We start from the raw sequence: 22,000 nt of genomic DNA on the forward strand, positions 1-22,000 counted from the left end.
TCCTGGTCCTGAAACATAAACTCGAAAAGCAGGTACTTAATTTTAAGTCTAAGAGCGTCTATCCCTACAACGGAGCATTCACTATGCAGGAACTGAAAAGAGCCTTCACTCTTTCCAAAGCAAGTGCTGTTGGACCTGCGCATTATAGCCTCAGTTGCTGATGCGCCAATAAAACCCAAGCTGTTGGACCAGATGGCAACCATTATGAAATGATTAAACATCTTTCACCAAAATCTATGGATTATCTGCTCCTTCTGTATAACAGAATCTTTATTGAAGGGCAGTTTCCGGATTCCTGGCGAAAGGCAATCGTTCTTGCCTTTGCTAAGCCAGGAAAGGATCCAAAAGTCACCACCAATTATCGTCCAATTGCTCTGACTAGCTGTCTGTGCAAAATCCTGGAGAGAATGGTCAATTCTCGTTTAATATGGTACTTAGAATCAAATGACCTTCTCTCCAATATTCAGTGCGGCTTCCAAAGGAACCGGTCCACTTTGGACCATCTTATTAGACTGGAAACATCCATCCAGGATGCTTTCCTAAAACACAAACACTTGGTGTCGGTGTTCTTTGACATGGAGAAAGCGTATGACACAACTTGGAGATTTGGCATCTTAAAAGATCTGCATAGCCTAGGTCTTAGGGGGAAACTCCCCATATTTATTAAAAACTTTTTAGCCAATCGATCTTTCCAAGTTCGTGTGGGATCCTCACTCTCTCGTTCCTTTAGCCAAGAGGAGGGAGTACCACAAGGATCAGTATTAAGTGTCGCGCTTTTTGCCATCAAAGTAAATTCAATCACAAAACAACTTCCTCCAACTGTAAACAGTGCCCTCTATGTTGATGACTTTAGCAATTTTTGTCAGTCATGCAACATGAGGGTTATTGAAAGACAACTGCAGAAAGCCATTGATCGCCTTAATTCCTGGGCACTTGCTAATGGCTTCAGGTTCTCGCTGGAGAAGACCGTTTGCGTACATTTTTGTCTTAAGCATAATCTTCATCCTGAACCTGAATTAAGGCTCGGACAAGATGCTATTCTAGTAGCAGCGGACACAAAATTCTTGGGACTCATATTCGATAAAAAACTGACCTTTCTGGATCACATCCGTCAACTCCGCACAAAGTGCACACGAGGGCTTAATATTCTCCGCTCGCTCTCCTCTACATCTTGGGGAGCAGACCGATGCACCCTTCTACGGCTTTACCGTGCACTTGTGCAATCCAAATTAGATTATGTGTCCCAGGTATATTCCTCAGCCAGAGACAGTGTCCTTCGATGGCTGGACCCTGTCCATCATCAGGCCCTCCGTATCGCTACTGGAGCATATCGCACATCTCCTGTCCAGAGTTTATATGTCAAAGCAAACGAACCACCGTTATCGCTTCGACGTAGGCAGTTGTCTCTAAAGTACGCTTTAAAACTGAAATCCCTGCCAGACCACCCTACGTGGCTATCCGTTTTTGAGCCACGATGGGAAAATTTGTACAGTACCCGTAAGACTGCCAATCGTCCTTTTGGTATTCGACTCCAAGATCTACTCATAGAACTTAATATCAAGGTAGACCAGGTTGCCCAAACACCGAAGCAACCCCTTCCACCCTGGCATGCTCATGTCCCAGCATGTGACTTGTCCCTTAGAAATTGGGGAAAGTCAGACACACCATCGTCGGTCTACCTGCAGCTGTATTCAGCACACCGAGCTGAACATTCTGACTTCGCACCAGTTTACACAGACGGTTCGAAGTCAGAATCATATGTGGGATCTGCTGCTGTCTTTACAGACACTACTACATCGGAGCAGATTCCCTCTGAATGCAGCATATTTACTGCAGAGCTGCACGCTATAGAGTTAGCCTTGGATCACATTAGTGAATGCCAATACCAACGGTTCATTTTATATTCTGACTCTCTCAGTGTGTTACAGGCTTTAATATCCGTGAGGTACAATCCTCATTCGGTTCTGTCTAGCATTCAGCAGAAGATTCACTTCCTCCGAGAACGTGAATATGATATCCGCTTCTGCTGGATTCCCAGCCACATTGGGATTAGGGGAAATGATTTGGCTGACACCGCAGCCAAATCAGCAATCCCTAATAATAATCGCTGCCTGTCAGTCCCCTCAGCAGAAGATACACTCCCAATGGCAGGATTTGTGGAATAGACAGACTGGGAATAAACTATATCGTATAAAGCCTGTAATTGAACCGTGGCAGTCTAGTCTGCGCAGGAATCGTAAGGAGGAAGTTGTTCTTGCCCGGACCCGCATAGGACATAGTCATTTGACACATTCGTTTTTGCTGAGGGCTGATGACCCTCCTATGTGTGAGTCCTGTGGCACAATTTTAACTTTTAGACACATTTTAATTGATTGTCCAGATTTTAGCAATATCCGTTTTACCGCTTTTAATCATCTGGCTGAGCCGTATACACTCAGTCAGATTTTATCTGACAATGACAATGTGTCTGCTATTTTTAGCTATTTTAAATCAATAAAGGTTTTTACTTGTATTTAATATTTACATGTTATTGTTATTTCTTTATTGATTTGTTTTTTTCTACATTTTATACCTTTGTTATTTTATATACTCACATGGTGAGTATATAAAATACTCAAGTAATTAGGTCAGTGAAAATTTAAATTTTTTACATATCAACTGAGTTTGGTGCATTATAGCCTTAGGTGCTAATGCGCCAATAAAAAACCAAACAAACCAAACCAAACCAAACCAAACCAAACCAGATATTGACTGGAACTTGTGGGTTGGTCAATCGCACACTAGTAAGACTTTTGTGGATTTATTGGTGATTGTTTTCTGCAGCAGCATGTTCGAGAGGCAACCAGAGAGGGTAATACTCTTGACCTGGTTATCAGCAGTGATCATTCGTGTGTTAAGAATTTGCAGATAAAGGAACCACTAGGCGGCAGTGATCACATTGTACTGATGTGGGATTTACTTAAAGATATAATTACCATCAGTGATGAACGAAAGGGTTTTTGTTTCCGTAAAGTTGACTACAGTGGTCTCAGACAGTTTTTAAATTCTGTACAGTGAGATCAACTGATGATGTTACCAACAGTAAATTCTAAGTGGGAAGCATTCAAGGAATTAATCGTGGAAGCTACTAAAAGTTTCATACCTATTAAGAAATATTGTTCAATATTGTTTAAGCCTAAATGGTTGTCAAATGAACTAATGAGACTCGTGGCAGAGAAGAAAAATGCATGGGATGTATATAAAATATCAGGTGACACAGAAGTCTATGGTAGATATAAGCTAGTCTGTAATCAAGTCTCAAAGGAGGTTAGGCAGGTGAAGGCAGATTACGAGACACTACTACCCAATTCACAAAGGGGGATTGAAGGGTGACACGAGTAATTACAGACCAGTTAGTTTAAATTCTGTTCCATGTAAAATAATGGAGTCACTGATTAAAGATGCATTGCTGGATCATCTAGTCAAGACTGCATCAATAATTCAGACGCAGCATGGGTTTGTTAAGGGAAAGTCTTGTCTGACAAGTTTCATTGGATATTATGATGTGGTTACAAAGGAACTGGATGCAAAAAATAATTTTGATATTGTATACTTGGATTTCAGGAAAGTTTTTGACCCTGTTGCGCATGGAAGACTACTGTACAAATTGGAGCAGAATGGTATTAAGAGTAAGTTGCTACAATGATAAAAGGATGGTTGAGTGGTAGAAGACAGAGGGTGGTAATCAATGGGTGCTGCTCTTCGTGGACTGATGTTATTAGTGGAGTCCCTCAGGGTTTCGTGTTGGGTCCACTGTTGTTTTGTATATTTATCAATGATATTGATGAAGGTATATCAGGCTTAATGTCGAAGTTTGCAGATGATACAAGGTTGGCAGGGTTGTCAATGACAGTAATGGCAGTGTGCTACTGCAACAGGATCTAGAAAATTTGGGCAGATGGGCTGAGAAGTCGCAACTGAAGTTTAACATTGACAAATGCAAAGTACATCATATGGGTAGAAGTAACCCCAGAGAAATGTACCTACTCTGTGGTACTACACTTAAGGTGGTAGAAAATGAAAAAGATCTGGGAGTAATTGTGCAGTCAGATATCAAGTTTTCTGAGCAATGCAGAACTAAATGTGTTTGTAATAACTGAGAGGAAAGAAAGAGAAATTGCTGAAGAAACTGCCAGAACAGGTCATGGGGTTTTGTCAATGACACACAGGAATTTTGCTAGCAGGGAAAAGGAGGTGATCCCTCTGTGTGACATAAGCATACAAGTATACACATCTACCCTACACCTGTCTTTCCTCAATTTGAATTTATGCCCTCTCAGGTGATTATTCTGAGCAAGAGGAAGAATCCCATCAGTAGGGAGAAGGAGGTGATTGTCCCTCTGTATAAGGCAATGGTCAGGCCACGCCTTGAGTACTGCATACAGGTCTGGAGGCCTCATTTTTGGAAGGATGTAGATTTGTTTGAGTGTGTACAGAGAAGGGCAACAAGATTGATGAAGGGAATGAAGGGATCCTCTTACCAAGGAGGCTTTTGTTCTGCAAATTGCTGCAGCTGGAGACTAGGCATCTGCGAGGTGATCTGATGAGGTGTATACGCCTTGAATAGGTTGAGCATGCTGAATTCTGATGGGATTCTTCCACTTGTTCAGGCTATGAACCTAAGGGGGCATAAATTCAAATTGAGGAAAGACAGATGTAGAATAGATGTGCGGAAATTTGCCTTTAGCCAGCGGGTGGTTAATTCCTGGAACAAACTTCCATCTGTCGTTGTGGAAGTTGATAGGTTAAATAAATTTGAGGAGGAACTGGACAAACATTTAGAGGGAATTGTTTTGCAAAATTTTTTTTTTTTTTTTGGCTGATGCTGCAGAAGCTTATACACTTGCTTTCTTGCATCACGTGCCGCTACTACTATCTCTTCCCTTCCTTCTAGTATTTAAATAAATAAAGAAGCCTTTGCTGTTTTGCTTTACATTCTTTGCCAGAGATTTCCTTATAATCTGCTTTAGATTGCCCCAACTACTTTTATGACTTGATTACACAGATTACACACTAATTTATATCTACCATAGGCTTATTTATCACCTGATAATTTATATGAATCTTATGCATTTTTATTCTCTGCTACAAGTCTAACAGTTCTTCTGACATCCATATAATTCTAAACTAAGAGATACTTGAACATCTGTTAGTTTGTATAAAAAGCCTAGTAGTTTCTATGATTGCACCCTGAATGCTTCCCATTTAGAATTTGCTGTTGGTAACTTCATCAATTAGTCTTACTGCATAGAATTTAAAAACTGTATGAGACCATTGTACTCACTTGTGCAAAAGCCCTTCGCAGTAATTACATCTTTAAGTGAATCCCACATAATTATACTGTGATCAGCGAAACCTAGTAGATCTTTTATTTGCAAATTCTTCATGCACATAGGATTGCTGCTGATAACACTAACCAACAAAAAAATATTTTTTGTCATACCTCCACAATGAAAATATGTGATTCTGCAGGAAATAAATGCATTGATTCTGAAAATCTCCATAAAAAATCTGTATCATGTCTTCAACCAATGTTTAATGTAAAAATAAAGAGATATATGTATATAATTCAAGTTTGTAATACAAGTGTAAAAAAATACAATACATTCTCCATAACTCATTTAACTTCTGAAAAAATATCATAAATGCTAGCGAAATATTATATTTCAATAATATATAATCAGCGTACCTCTAATTGTCCTTAAAAATGTTTGCTACTAAGGAATTTTTTCTTGTATTCCTGCTTACTCTCCCTCGCAAGGAACCAGCAGTAATCCCCCTATCATTACAGGATCCCAGCAACCATGGTATCGCTTTTCCATCCTGGAAATATCTTGATGAAATCCCTCTCCTTGTTCATCCCTCACGTCTCCCAGATTTTTGGGAGAAAATTCGAGATGGGAATGAAGAAAATTAATTTTCAACAACATTCAACAGCCCATGTTTTCGTAGCACTCGAGTAAATTAGACACCAACATTTCATAGTTTTCTTCTTTCCTATTACCCAGAAAACCAAGTACTACCACCTTAAATGATCACCAAGCTGCCAATTCAACCTCCTTTAACTGGGTTTCAAACACATCATCTTTCAAGAGTTTCCTAATTTGTGGTCCTACGAAATTTCCTTAAGTTTGGCATATGTTAAATTAGGAAACACACTTCTCAAGTATGCAAATCCGTTACCTTCTTTATCTAGTCTCTTCACAAAATTTTTCATCAATTCCAGTTTGATGTGCAGGGATGGAAGAAGAACCTTTTTTGATCGCACTAAAGGAATATATTTTACATTACATTGTCCTGGTATGAATTCTTCCACTTGTCCCAATGTTGCACAACATAATGTTCTTCTGTCACACGCCTCCTCCACAAACACAAAAAACAACAATATTTTGTGAAGTCTCACTACAAACCAATAACTTTAAGATCACTGCATGTGTTCCAACCATAAACCTGGGATTTTTTAGAATATAGAACCTTAGACATGTTTCCTTGACTTTCTTTAAGTTCAACTGAATGAAACACCGAAACTGATGGAAATTAATTGCCATTATGAAGCAAAACTTTTTTAAACTTATGTTTGAAGGATAGATTTACTTTAATAATACTTGGAAAACCTTGGTATAGCCTAAGTTCAACTGAATGAAACACAGAAACTGATGGAAATTAATTGCCATTATGAAGCAAAACTGCTTTTAAACTTACGTTTGAAGGATAGATTTACTTTAATATACTTGAAACACCTTGGTATAGCCTACAAAAATTCCCACCAAAAACACTAAGTGTGCTCTCTTCCAATTGTAAATTGTTGCATCAGAATTTGAACCTAAGAACCATAGGTCGAAGTCTGATTATGTTTACCACAAGAAAAACAAGGCCAGAATCAATTGCTAAAATTAAGAGAATTAGCTTATTATCTGTTAAAATAAATCAGTATGTCATATTGCAATTTCGCATAAGCCTAGATTATGTGAAATTGGCATATTTTGGTAAAACGTAACTACCTCAATATTTAATAACTGTGAAATGATGTGAAACTATCATGGTGATTTTCGAAATCTACGCATAAAAATTAGTTAAAAACAGCATTTAAGTTCTTGGGGGTAAAAATTGTGTTGGCTTATGTAATCACATTAAGAGTATTGTTGTTGCATCTCTAATATGCTAGTGTAGCAAACAATCATCCAATAAATCCACAGAATTTTACTACTGTGTGAGTGACAAATCCATATGGTCCAGTGAATATCTGTAAAGTTAAAGACCCCATTATAACACATTCGGAATTTCTGGCCCACTCTGTTTCACTGTACAGTTGTTTGTTGTACTGATCACAATAAATAGGCTTGTTACACAATCCTACTTTCATTTTTATTTTCCTAGTGCTTATGTCACACTAGACTGACTGAACATTACACTTGCCATCCATGTCCACTGGATGCACTGGCTTTATTTTTATGTGCTTTTTAGCTAGGAGCATACCCCTCCTTTCTGTACACATTGTACTACTCATATTCAAATTCTGTATCCATTATATCTGAGAGATACTGTCTTTGATAACCCCACAATGTCTGCATTTGATGACTTAACTAGTAGTTCAAATTCATCAAATTTATTTACCATGATCCTATTTGATAGGATCATGGTAAATAAATACGTTGATTTTGATACGTTGCTCTGGGGTTGCTGTTTCCCATATGTAGTACTTTACATTTGTCAATGTTAAACTTCATTTGCCACCTCTCAGCCAATCTGCTCAATCTTTACAGATCCTGTTGCAGCAGCATAGCGTCAGTAGTGTCCTTAACAACCCTGCCAACCTTGGTATCGTCTGCAAACTTGGACATTAAGCCTGATACACCATCATCAATATCATTTATAAATACAGAAAACAACAATGGACCCAACACTGAACCCTGAGGAACTCCACTAATAACATTAGTCCACGTTGAGCAGTGTCCATTGATTACCACTCTCTGTCTTCTGCCACTCAACCATCCCTTTATCCATAGCAGCAATTTGCCTCCAATGTCACACTTCTCCAATTTGTGCAGCATTCTTCCATGCGCAACAGTATCAAAAGCCTTTCTAAGATCCAAATATATAATATCAAAGTTATTCCCTGCATCCAGTTCTTTTGTGACTACATCATAGTATCCAATCAAATTGGTCAGACAAGACCTGCCCTTAACAAAACCATGCTGTGTCTGAGCTATAACTGAATTCTTGTCCAGATGATCCTGCAGTGCTTCTTTAACCAATGCCTCCATTAATTTTCCTGGAACCGAAGTTAAACTAACAGGTCTATAATTACTTGTGTCAGCCTTTGATCCTCCTTTGTGAATTGGGGTTACATTTGCACATCTCCAGTCCATGGGTACCTCCCCTGAGTCCAAAGAAGCTCTCATAATTATGGCTAGGGGTTTGCTTACTTCCTTTGCTGCCTCCTTTAATATAACTGGATAGATCCCATCCACCCCTGGTGCCTTTTTTATGTTTATCCTCAGCAATTTCTCCTCCACTTTCATCTCAGTTATTAGAAAATAATCTAGCTCACTGCCAATGTTTGCTTCACCTACGACATTCTCCTTCCTGAATAACTCCTCATGTGTGAATGTAGATGCAAAATACTCATTTAGATTGTTAGCCACCTGAGCAGGATCCTCAACTGTTGAACCATCAACATTCAGTGGACCAATCTGATTCATCCCTTTCCTTCTTGAGTTTAAATAGGTAAAGAACTCTTTTCTGTTTTTCTTTGCGTCCTTTGCCAAGGATTTCTCATAATCTGCCTTTGCCTGCCTAATCTCCTTTGTGACTTGGTTACAGACCAACTTATATCTATCATAGGCTTCCATGTCACCCATTAATTTGTATGTATCCCATGCATTTTTCTTCTCTGCCATATGTCTCATTAGTTCATCTGACAACCATTTAGGCCTGAACCTTGAACAATATTTCTTGGTTAAAGCCTGGTAGCTTCCAAGATTAGTTCCTTGAATGCTTCCCATTTTGAATTTGCTGTTGGTAACATCATCAGTTGGTCCCACTGTATAGAATTTAAATACTGTCTCAGACCATCATAGTCGCCTTTACGAAAGCAAAATCCCATCCCTTTGCCTCTGATGGTAGTTACCTCCTTGAGTAAATCCCACTTCAGCACACTGTGATCACTGCCACCCAGTGGTTCCTTTATCTGCAGATTCCTAATGCATGAAGAATCACTACTGATAATCAGATCAAGAGTATTACTCCCTCTAGTTGCCTCCCGAACATGCTGGTGTAGAAAACAATCATCCAATAAATCCACAAAAGCCCTGCTAGTGTGTGAGTGACCAACCCACAAATTCCAGTCAATATCTGGGAAATTAAAATCCTCCATTATAAGACTCTCTGATTTACTGGCCCATTCTATTTCCCTGTACAGTATCTTATTATACTCATCAGAGTCATTAGGCCTATAGCACACTCCTACTCTCAATTTTGATTTACCTATGCTTATGTCACACCAAACTGACTCGACACTGCCCTGTCCATCAATGTCGACTGGCTTCACTTCCTTGGATTTTATGTGTTTTTTAACTAATAGCATAACCCCTCCTCCCCTCCTGTCCTGTCTATCCTTTCTATACACATTGTACTCCCCAAATTCCAGTTCTGCATTCCTTATATCTGTGTGACACCACGTCTCTGATATCCCAACAATATCTGCCTTTGGTGTCTTGAGCAATACCTCAAATTCATCAAATTTTTTTACTAAACTCCTAGCATTGGTGTACACGCAAGTATACCTGCACTTGTTCCTATTCTTAGCTACCCTAACACAACCCATGTGTTTACTTGTGTCACAATGACTTCCAGCAGTCTCTGAAATATCCTGCATCTTGTTTTTCAGGCTTCTGCTCATTCCAATAGAAGCAGTGCAAGAATCTCTTTCACCTCTGCCAGTGGCTAGTGTTAATCCATTAGTCTTTGTCTCCCCCCAAGCTAGCAGTTTTCCGACCCACCTAACACTGCCTCGATAGCATCAGCAAATATTCTTGCACCCTTTCTATTTAAGTGTATCCCATCCCTGTAGAAGCAATCTCTCCTCTTAACAAGTACATTCCAGGCTGAAAAAAATTCTACCCCTTGAGCCTTGCACAATCTTTCCAGGGCCGAATTGATCGACAAGGCTCTCATCATATACTCCCTCCTATCGTGTCTGGGCAGAATTGCAGACACTTTCAAATTTAACCCTACTTCACGGCTTTTTTTCAACAGTGACCTGTACTTGTTAAGTAATTCCGCTGGTCTCCTACTCTTAATGTCATTAGTGCCAACGTGTACAACTGTATCACCTTTTGTGCCCTTAAAAGATGATATCTGCTCTACAACGTCATCAACCCTTGCCCCTGGCAGACATACCCTGGTCCTGTTCCACCTATCCTTTTTACAAAGCATGTTCCCCGTTTCTCTGACAATAGAGTCTCCAACAACTACTATTTCCTGTGGGACCAGCGCATTCTGCCTTGGGGGCTGCCTCTGTGTTGCAAGATGACCAAGTGCAAGCTCTGGCGTTGATGTGGGCAGCTGAGAGCTTGATGGGCCCCTCAATTTATTTCCTTCGAGGGCATCCACCCTGTCCTTCAAGGTCTCATATAGGCCCATAACAACGCCGAGTTGTCGCCTAATTTCCTTGCACTCCTTGCATCGTGCACACACAAAGACATCCCCCATGGCAGTATCATGTCCCGTACCCGATTGCTCCGCAAACATCAAGCAAACAGTGCATCTTAAAAGGCTGTGAAGGGTTGTTTGTGAGAAAAAGATCAAATGTGTTGGCTGTATGGTTAGGATTGTCCTGTATTCTTGTAGGTAAATGAACAATCTCTGCAAGTTCATTAGTAATTGCAAAAGACTCAGCATCTCAACCAGCTGGGTTGGTGTGACTAGAAAATGGAAGCCAGCTGGAGTTGTGAACATTAAAATCATTAAAGAAAATTACCTCACTGTTAGGAAAGTTGGACTGGAGAAAATCAAGTTGCAAAGAGAGGAAGTCAAAGAGCTCCAAGTGATTAGTGGAGTTGGGAGAACGGTAGAGACAACAGATGAATTTGACACAGTGAGGTAGAGAGATTTTAGGCCAGAGAAGATCGAAAAGAGGAGATTCCAAATTACCAAGTCTCTGACAGGGAATATCGGAATGGACATATGCACAAGTACCATCTTTGAGATAAAAGGACTCATACAGCGAATAATTTGGGCAACTGAGATGAGCAGTAGTTGAATCAACTGATAACTGAGATTCTGTCAGAAAAAGTACATGGGGTTTGGCAGACTGCAAGTGGAAATGGACATCGTTGAGATAAGAATTGAGACCACATATATTTGTGAAATGAATTAGGAAGTGTTTTGGAGGTTTAGATCTTTTTGCAGATAAGCTTACTCTATTAGTTTGACAATTCATTTTGTATTCAATAGTAAGAAAAAGTAGGTGGGACAAGCTGTATGAAGTAATGGAATTTTTGGATATGGCATACACATGCTAAGAATATACCCAGATCCTTGACATAACTTGGCCTCGACAATGCCCCCCACATACACACTACTTGGATTACCTCCAGTCACTATCTAGCAGAGTAGAGGTAGCAAGATTATACACTAGCTGATCCGGAAGCCTCCTAGAGAGTTACCAATAGGTTCGGTCCGGTGTATTAACTAGTGGCCGGCCTGCGAACACCATTTTAGAGCTGTACCCTCGAAATATAAGGAAGATTGGATCTCACCACGATGTTCATCATAATCTCAAAAGTCATCAATCATACTGCATGATGGAAGAGATGTGGAAGGGTTGACCGGAACTTAGCTCTGGAGACTAAACATGGGTTCCACCACTTCAAGCCTCCAATAAGCAAAGTGGTGGTATTGCATCAATTGATGAGAGTCATCTACCACCTAATGCTGCCTGGTAACACAGAGGAGAGGCATTCCTCCATGTGGTGATGGCGCCACACCTCAACCTCTCTTACATTGGTGGTTCACACCGAGGTGGTCGCCCACAGTGTGCTTGTGCATGGAGGTTATACCCATATAGCCATACAAAAGTGTTGCATTTTTTTGTTTTTTTTGATGACCCTGTATGTATGCTCATGTATTAAAAAATAATAACTACTGTTCTTACCACTGTATATTTTATTGTTGCAATACTCTAGGCCAGTAAAACAATTGTCTGAAATATTCACAATGTGAATCACAAAGCTGAATTATACATGGTAGATATTTTAGCCAGTAAACAACTTCCACATCTTCGTGTGTTTATTAATATAAAACTCACTAGTAGCATCAAAAAATATAGCCATACAAAAGTGTTGCGTGTTTTTTTTTTTGATGACCCTGTATGTATGCTCATGTATTAAAAAATAATAACTACTGTTCTTACCACTGTATATTTTATTTTTGCAATACTCTAGGCCAGTAAAACAATTATCTGAAATATTCACAATGTCCACTATAAGTTACTATAAGTTTTTAAAAATGGAGTTCCACTAAAGTTTCACACAACACTTATTACAAAATAGATACACAATTTCTTACTTGTTTTAGAGTACCTTAGATTAATAATTAAAGATTAACCCATACTTCTGTAATTTTTAAAAGTTTTATTTTTCTTTTCATTTTTATCAATTTTATTCATAATAATAATGACAACGATGTACTTTTAACATAAAACCAAAGTTTTTTTAGGCAAAATTTCATTCCAAGATTGACTTTTTTGTGTACCTAATTTTTATTTTCAAAACAAACATTTTCCGGCAAACTGGTATCAGTGTGGAGTAAAATGGATGAATTTTAATAATAAAAATATATGAATATATTTTTATATTCATATATATTTTTATATTGCTTTAAAATCACTTTTCAACAATTGATGTTTGTGTAGCTAATGGAATAATATTTCTTTGATATTGATTGCAATTTATTTATCCTTGAAATTAATTTAAACCACACTTTTATATATTTAAAAGTATTGCTATTATAGGTTTCTCGATACTCTGGAAGAAGCAGTGACTTTGGGACATACAGTTCTTATTGAAAATATAGGAGAAATCATAGATCCCGTTTTGGAACCAATTATTAAATATCAAACATCACAAAGTTCAGAGTAAGTGCATTTACATTTTTAATTTTTAGTATTAGTCATATTCTATCAGTTAACTCCACACAGATAATTTCATTTTGATATCATATGGTATGAAAATATTTCATCGCTAGCTAAACTAGGCAGTATTTTATATTTATGACAAAACATTTTGTTCAGTTAATATTAGGAAATATCAAGACTACAAGAACGCTGCATAATTCACGAAGGATGAACACTGTATAATTCATGAAGGATGAACACTGCATAATTCATGTATTGTCATGCAGACTCATGAATATTTTAAAAGGACCATATAGAATTTGAACTACATCAGACTCCAAGAAAGATAGTAATTAGCCTTTGAACAGTCATGGCAGGAAATGCAAATGCTGAAAGTACAAATCCCAAACCTGTGATCAGAATGGCTGTGCTCTTATTCATTTGTATAACCTTTATTCAGAATTCTTCTGATATTGAGAATTCAGAATTTACTGAATTTTGAATTCGGTAAACAACAATGATAATAGTGATGCTGGTAGCCAGAAAAATAGTATGACAAAATTTCCATGATTGAAGTGATGTGAAGTTGTGAAAAAATAAAAATAATTAGTATTAATATTAGCAAATGATGCAAGGAAACAAGCTTATAGAATGTCAGCATCAGCCAAAAAAAGAAAAAAAACTCTACTCATCTCATCTGCCATCTCAAATAATTTATATAATTCTTTCTTAAATTTATTCAAACTACCCAAACTATCTTCAAAACACTAGGTGGAGATTTGTTCTAAGAATCACTTACACTCTGACTAAAAGCAAATTTTCATGCAGCTATCCTACAAGTATCCTTTATCAATTTAAATTTATGTCCTCTTATATGCACCACCTGAACAGGAGTTAGGATGTCATCAATATTTAATTTGCTCAATCCATTTAAACGCTTCAATCAGGTCTCCCCTCACAGGTGCCTAGTTTCTAGATGCAATTTGCAGAATTTAAATCTTTCTTGGTGAAAATATCATTAAAAGAGTACTCTTTTGTGTCTTTGACTAATCTTGATGCTTTTCTTTACACCCATTCCAATAGAGTCACATCTTTCTTAAAATGAGAGTTCCTATGCAGTACACAAGATGCAGCATAGCCATTTTCTTATACAACAGGACAATAACCTCTTTGTTCCTTCTGGCAAAGTTTCTATATATCATATAAAAGAACACCATGTACTGTTGTAGCAGCTTGTCTATACTGCTCTGAAAACTTAATTACAGATTGTGCAATTTCTCTGAGGTCTTCCCTTTCTACACTGTGTTGAGTGGAAAAAGTGAGTACCACCCTCAATGGTATAGTATTCTGTGATTATTGCTTCCCATATGCAGAACTTTGCACTTTTCAATGTTAAATCTCGGTTGCTGCTCTCAGCCCATTTACCTAATTTTTCTAGACCTTGTTGCAGTAATATGCTTTGATTCCTGTCAATAACCACCCTTGTTGTTATCTGCAAACAGTGTTATTACTTTTACTATGAAAGTTTATTGAGTGAACAGTTGGGCTTACTGATCTAATCACCTTCAAAGTATACCTTCCTTCTGCACACACACAACCATAATTTCTCCATTGGTCTACCCAAGCTTTGAAATATTCTTTAAAAGCATATGTTTTTAGTGCATGTAGGGCTACTTCAGCATTTTCTTTGATGTCATCTACTATAGCAAAATTATGGCCCTAAAGGGCATCCACTGCAAGGTACATCTTTCAGTTTTTCCCGTTAGTTTTTAAACTGATTAAACCAGTACTATACTGCTGTTTTCTTCAAAGCATCATCTCCATAAACTTTCTGTAATGCTTTCAGCATCTCTGTAGCACTTTCCCCAAGTTTAAAGAACTTGATGTTAGTACACTGTTCAAACTGCAACAATCTTCGCAATCAGTTAACTGTGATGCACAAGTGAAGTGGTCAAGCGAGTTTCCACTTGGCATGCATGCACACCAAAATCAGCATCAGTACCCCACAAAGCCTTATGGCTGTAGCAAAAACCATTTAAATACCAAAGTGTGATTCTGGGAACTCTCTGAGTGTGCTACATATGTATTCATCAGTAGTGTTATAATAAATATTGAAAACAATAAAGGATCCAGCACTGAATCCTGAGAGAGAGAGACTTCATTAATAACATTAGTCAACGAAGAGCAGTGCCCATTAATAACCACTCTCTGCCTTCATCCTCTCAACCATCCCTTTATTGATAACAGTAACTTTCCCCTAAAACCACACTGCTTCAACTTCTGGGGCTATACAAAGGTACTTGGGGGCCCAGATACAAAAGGCATTAAGAGTACTCATTTATTTATGTTGAGACTTTGATGGCTCCCTCTATATGCCCCCCCCAGATTGGGGGGTCCTGTTACCGCACATCCAATGCCTTCCCATTTGCAAAACCCTGCTGACTTCCTGCTAGTCTACACAGATGGCTCAAAGTCAGCATCATACGTGGAATCAGCTGCCGTTCTCCCACACAAAATGGTATCCAGTCAGATTCCACAAGAAAGTTGCATATATATATATATACAGCAGAGCTGCATGTGATAGAACTAGCCCTGAATCATATAAAAATTAGCCATTACCAGAGATGTATGATAGTCACTGATTTGTCAAGTGTGTTACAGTCTTGATCAACGCTGAAGTGTAATCTGCATGCTCTCCTATTCAATATTGAGTAGATGCTGTATTCTCTCTTTGAATCAGAATTTCATATCCACTTTTGCTGGATCCCATTCCAGGAAACAGAATCCATCAGATAAGACTACCTTATCGGCAGTCTCCTCAAATAACTGTTCCCTCTCCCATATACTCACTACAGGCGAGTGTTATGTAAAAAACTGTATTTCCAATGGCGAGGTTCTTGGCGTGGACAAAGCAGGCTACAAGCAAACTAAAGCAGTCTAGTGTATACTGAGTCCACAGAGAGGAACTTATCCTTGCTTGGCTTCAAATAAGTCATAGTCATCTAACACACTCTTTTTTTGCTAAAGCGAATGATCTTGTGGCGGACAAAAAAACTGTATTACTTGTGAATTGTGCAAATAATGTGTTTTGCGCTGCATTGTGGGTTGCACAAATGTTCGAAATGCATTTGTTAGATGGGATATATATCTCTGTAAATGAACTCCATCTGATATACCTAATTGCCATAAATATCTTCCCAAAGGGTAAAATGCGTAATTAATGGAAATATGAGAAATTATACAAATGGAAATCATGACATTTCCATTTGTTGCATTTACGTGTACAAACTGAAATAACAAATTAACGTAATAGTATTATTTACTGTAAATTAGCAAAATAGCATTAGTAGAGGCATTTGATGCAAGAAAGCAAGCTTATGCAGCATCAGCCAAAAAAAAAATAAATAAATAAATAAAAATAAAAATAAATAAATAAATAAAAATAAAAATAAATAAAAAAATAAAAAATAACCACTTCCACTTCACCCCTCTGTTCGTTCGAAATACCTGTCCAGCCGAGCCTTAAACTTATTTAGGCTGTCAACTTCCACGACAAGGGATGGAAGTCTATTCCACCAACCAACCACCCGCTGGCTAAAGGCAAATTTCCTCACGTCTATCCTCCATCTGTCTTTTCTCAATTTGAATTTATGCCCTCTCAGGTGATTATTCTGAGCAAGAGGAAGAATCCCATCAGCATTGAGCATGCTCAAACCATTCAAGGCTTTATACACCTCTATCAGATCACCTCGCCAGTGCCTAGTCTACACAGATGGCTCAAAGTCAGCATCATACGTGGAATCAGCTGTCGTTCTCCCACACAAAATGGTATCCAGTCAGATTCTTCGTAAGAGCACCCCTTTGTTCCATTCACTAATCTTGTTGCCCTTCTCTGTACTCGTTCCAGCATCTCTACATCCTTCTTGAAATGAGGCCTCCAGACCTGTATACAGTACTCTAGGTGTGGTCTGACCATTGCCTTATGCAAGGGATTAATCACCTCCTTATCCCTGCTAGAAAAATTCCTATATATCATCGACAATACACCATGAGCTACTCTTGCAGCCCATCTGCACTGCTCAGAAAACTTCATATCTGCCTGCACAACCACCCCCAGGTATTTTTCATTCTCTACCACTGTCAGTGTAGTACCACAGAGTTCATACGTTGCTCTGGGGTTGCTGTTTCCCATATGTAGTACTTTACATTTGTCAATGTTAAACTTCATTTGCCACCTCTCAGCCCATCTGCTCAACCTTTCCAGATCCTGTTGCAGTAGCATAGTGTCAGTAGTGTCCTTGACAACCCTGCCAACCTTCGTATCGTCTGCAAACTTGGACATTAAGCTTGATATACCATCATCAATATCATTTATAAATACAGAAAACAATAATGGACCCAATACTGAACCCTGAGGGACTCCACTAATAACATTAGTCCACGATGAGCAGTGTCCATTGATTACCACTCTCTGTCTTCTTCCCCTCAACCACCCCTTTATCCATAGCAGCAATTTGCCTCCAATGCTACACTGCTCCAATTTGTGCAGCAGTCTTCCATGTGCAACAGTATCAAAAGCCTTTCTAAGATCCAAGTATATAATATCAAAGTTATTCCCTGCATCCAGTTCTTTTGTGACTGCATCATAGTATCCAATCAAATTGGTCAGGCAAGACTTCCCCTTAACAAAACCATGCTGTGTCTGAGCTATAACTGAAGTCTTGTCTAGATGATCCTGCAGTGCTTCTTTAACCAGTGCCTCCATTAATTTTCCAGGAACAGAAGTTAAACTAACAGGTCTATAATTACTTGTGTCACCCTTTGATCCTCCTTTGTGAATTGGGATCACATTTGCACATCTCCAGTCCATGGGTACTTCCCCTGAGTCCAAGGAAGCTCTCATAATTATGGCTAAGGGTTTGCTTACTTCCTTTGCTGCCTCTTTTAATATAACTGGATAGATCCCATCCACCCCAGGTGCCTTTCTTGTATTTATCTTCAACAATTTCTCCTCCACTTTACTCTCAGTTATTACAAGATTCTCTAGCTTACTGCCAGAGTTGAATACACCTCTGGCATTCCCCTCACTGAATAACTCCTCATGTGTGAATGTCGATGCAAAATATTCATTCAGTTTGTTAGCTACCTGAGCAGGATCATCAACAGTTGACCCATCGATATCAAGTGGACCAATCTGATTCATCCCCTTCCTTCTAGAGTTTACATAAGTAAAGAACTCTTTGCTGGTTTTCTTTGCGTCCCTTGCCAAAGATTTCTCGTAATCTGCCTTTGCCTGCCTAACCTCCTTTGTAACTTGGTTACAGATCAACTTGTATCTATCATAGGCTTCTGGTCACATGTTAATTTGTATGTATCCCATGCATTTTTCTTCTCTGCCATATGTCTCATTAGTTCATCTGACATCCACTTAGGCCTAAACCTTGAACAATATTTCTTAGTTGGTATGTAAAGCCTAGTAGCTTCCAAGATAAGTTATTTGAATGCTTCCCATTTTGAATTTGCTGTTGGTAACATCATCAGTTGGTCCCATTGTATAGAATTTAAATACTGTCTCAGTTCATTGTAGTCGCCTTTACGAAAGCAATAACCCTTCCCTTTACCCCTAATGGTAGTTACCTCTTTGAGTAAATCCCACTTCAGCACACTGTGATCACTGCCACCTAGTGGTTCATTTACCTGCAGATTCTTAATGCATGAAGAATCACTACTGATAATCAAATTAAGAGTATTACTCCCTCTAGTTGCCTCCCGAACATGCTGATGTAGAAAACAATCATCCAATAAATCCACAAAAGCCTTGCTAGTGTGCGAGTGACCAGCCCCCAAATTCCAGTCAATATCTGGGAAATTAAAATCCCCCATTATTAGACTCTCTGATTTACTGGCCCACTCTATTTCCCCGTACAGTTTCTTATTATACTCATCAGAGTCATTAGGCCTATAGCACACTCCTACTCTCAATTTTGATCTCCCAATGCTTATGTCACACCAAACTGACTCGACACTGCACTGTCCAGCAATGTCGACTGGCTTCACTTCCTTGGATTTTATGTATTTCTTAACTAATAGCATAACCCTCCTCCCTTCCTATCCTGTCTATCCCTTCTGTAGACATTGTACTCCTCAAATTCCAGTTCTGCATTCCTTATATCTCTGTGTGACACCACGTCTCTGAAATCCCCACAATATCTGCCTTTGATGTTTTGAGCAATACCTCAAATTCATCAAATTTATTTACTAAACTCCTAGCATTGGTGTACACGCAAGTATACATGCACCTGTTCTTTTTCTTAGCTACCCTAACACAACCTATGTGTTTATTTGTACCCCAATGATTTCCAGCAGTCTCTGAAATATCCTGCATCTTATTTTCCAGGCTACAGCTCATTCCAATAGAAGCAGTGCAAGAATCACTTTCACCTCTGCCAGTGGCTACTGTTAATCTATTAGTCCTTGTATCCTCCCAATCTAGCAGTTTTCCGGCCCACCTAACACTGCCTCCATAGCATCAGCAAACATTCTTGCACCCTTTCTATTTAAGTGTATCCCATCCCTGTAGAAGCAGTCTCTCCTGTTAACAAGTACAGACCAGGCTGAAAAAAATTCTACCCCTTTGAGCCTTGCACAATCCTTCCAGGGCCGAACTGATCGACAGGGCTCTCATCATATACTCCCTCCTATCGTGTCTGGGCAGAATTGCAGACACTTTCAAATTCAACCCTAATTCATGGCTTTTTTTCAACAGTGACCTGTACTTGTTAAGTAATTCCGCCGGTCTCCTACTCTTAATATCATTAGTGCCAACATGTACAACTATATCACCTTTTGTGCCCTTAAAAGATGATATCCGCTCTACAACGTCATCAACCTTTGCCCCTGGCAGACATACCCTGGTCCTGTTCCACCTATCCTTTTTACAAAGCATGTTTCCTGTTTCCCTGACAATAGAGTCACCAACAACTACTAGTTCCTTTGGGACCAGCGCATTCTGCCTTGGGGGCTGCCGCTGTTTTGCGTGATGACCAAGTGCAAGCTCTGGCATTGGTTTTGGCAGCTGAGAGCTTGATGGGCCCCTCACTTTTAATCCTTCGAGGGCATCCACCCTGTCCTTCAAGCTCTCATATAGGCCCATAACAATGCTGAGTTGTCGCCTGATTTCCTTACACTCCTTGCATCGCGCACACACAAAGACATCCCCCATGGCAGTGTCATGTCCCGTACCTGACTGCTCCACAAACATCAAGCAAGTAGTGCATTTTAATAGGCTGTGATTCAGAGGGCAACCGCCCCCCTCAGTTCTCCCCTGAGCCACAGCACTCCCATTAGCTTGAGCCTTTTGCTTTGCTGCTCTGGTCAGAGTCATGATTTCGATTTAATTTCAATAAAATTTCAATTTCAGTACAAAATTAAAACCCTAAACTTATATCTCAACACAGTTATAACACTATATTTATGTTTCAGTATCGAGTGCTATCTACGAAATCCCTTTATATAACTTGCGTATCAAGTTAAGTATTAATTATTTATTTTTTACTAATTATTTATGTTACGTAGCCCAAGTCGTTATATGTATAGTTAAAAGTACAATTTAATTGACAATGAAGTTCAACAAGATTAATTATCTGATTAATTGACAATATTATGTACTATACTATACTATATTAAGCTTATGCTATCTATTTCGAGATATTTTGTGTCGCCTTACAATGGCGGCTATTTACGAACGGTAAACACGTGGATTCGATACCCTTTCCCGATACTAAGTAATACCTACAAAATCTCTATCTAAGTTACTTTAATCTAAGTATCGTAAATAAGAATATAAAACTACTCTAGAAAATAAGTTAATACGCCAATTTAAGCTAATAAAACAGAAAATAAATCAGAAAAAACTTCTCTGTTCCAGGAGCGGCAAAAATGTACGTCTCAATAAACCCTCAATATTTTGTTGTTCCTCCCTGAGCTGCAATTACAGCCTTGCAACGATCTGGCATAGAGTTAATCAACTTCTGGATATACGGTTGCCCAATTTCATGGTACCACACCCTTATAATGCTCTCCTGCAGTTAAATCTTACTTGTTGGCTTCCTCTGAGCAATTTTAGATGACATTGTGTACAGCAATTTTCAATAGGGTTAAAGTCTGGACTGTTACTGGGCCGGTCCAACACTGTAATGCCAACATTTCTGAGGTATGACTGCACCTTAAGGGAGAAAAACGAGGGAAAACATTGGTGTAAATATGTTTTATGCTTTGTGAGACAAGAAGACAACCTCATCATTAAATCTAAATAGCATTAAACTTACCAATTTTGTGTGTCAAGGTGCTTCTGTATGGAAAGGTGCTGAGTCTTGTTGAAAAATTCAGTTTTGGACGTTTATGTGGTAATCCCTAATAACAGTTTTCAGGCACTCCTCCAAGATAGCAGTGTAGGTTTCTGCATTCACCCTTCCATTAATAAACTTAATTCGCCCCAAACCTTTGCTTGTTATGCATCCCCAGACCATCTGACTGGCGGGAAACTTTACTGTCAGTGTTATGCAGCCAGGATGATATGCCTCTTATTTTTTTCTTCTGACGTATTGTTCCCATCCGAGCCATGCAGGTTGAATTTTGATTCATCAGAAAATATGATGGTGTCCCATTGCTCTTTTGTCCTTGAAATGTGTTTTTTTTCCTAACAAGTCGGCTTCTTCGTAATTTGTTGGGTCAACAAAGGCTTCTTCTTGGGCGATAGGCATGCAGACTACATTCCGAAAGCCATCTTTGGATAGTTTGTGCACTTGTTTCAACACCAGAGGCCATCTCAAAGTAAAGTTTTAG

The 22,000-nt window shown here is 38.8% G+C and overlaps 1 protein-coding gene across 1 annotated transcript in view; it reads left to right on the forward strand.

Annotated features, from left to right (window-relative positions):
- The window catches only part of LOC150089496 (dynein beta chain, ciliary-like), a 1,205,440-nt gene that overhangs the window by 879,215 nt on the left and 304,225 nt on the right, over positions 1-22,000 (forward strand). The window contains 1 exon segment of the mRNA XM_090390004.1: positions 13,055-13,177. Within this exon segment, the coding sequence (XP_090246130.1) occupies positions 13,055-13,177 (123 nt within the window).

This window comes from Mastigoproctus giganteus, chromosome 2, assembly GCF_048544385.1.
Source record: "Mastigoproctus giganteus isolate SK-2022 chromosome 2, ASM4854438v1, whole genome shotgun sequence".
NCBI classification, from domain to species: Eukaryota; Metazoa; Arthropoda; class Arachnida; order Uropygi; family Thelyphonidae; genus Mastigoproctus; species Mastigoproctus giganteus.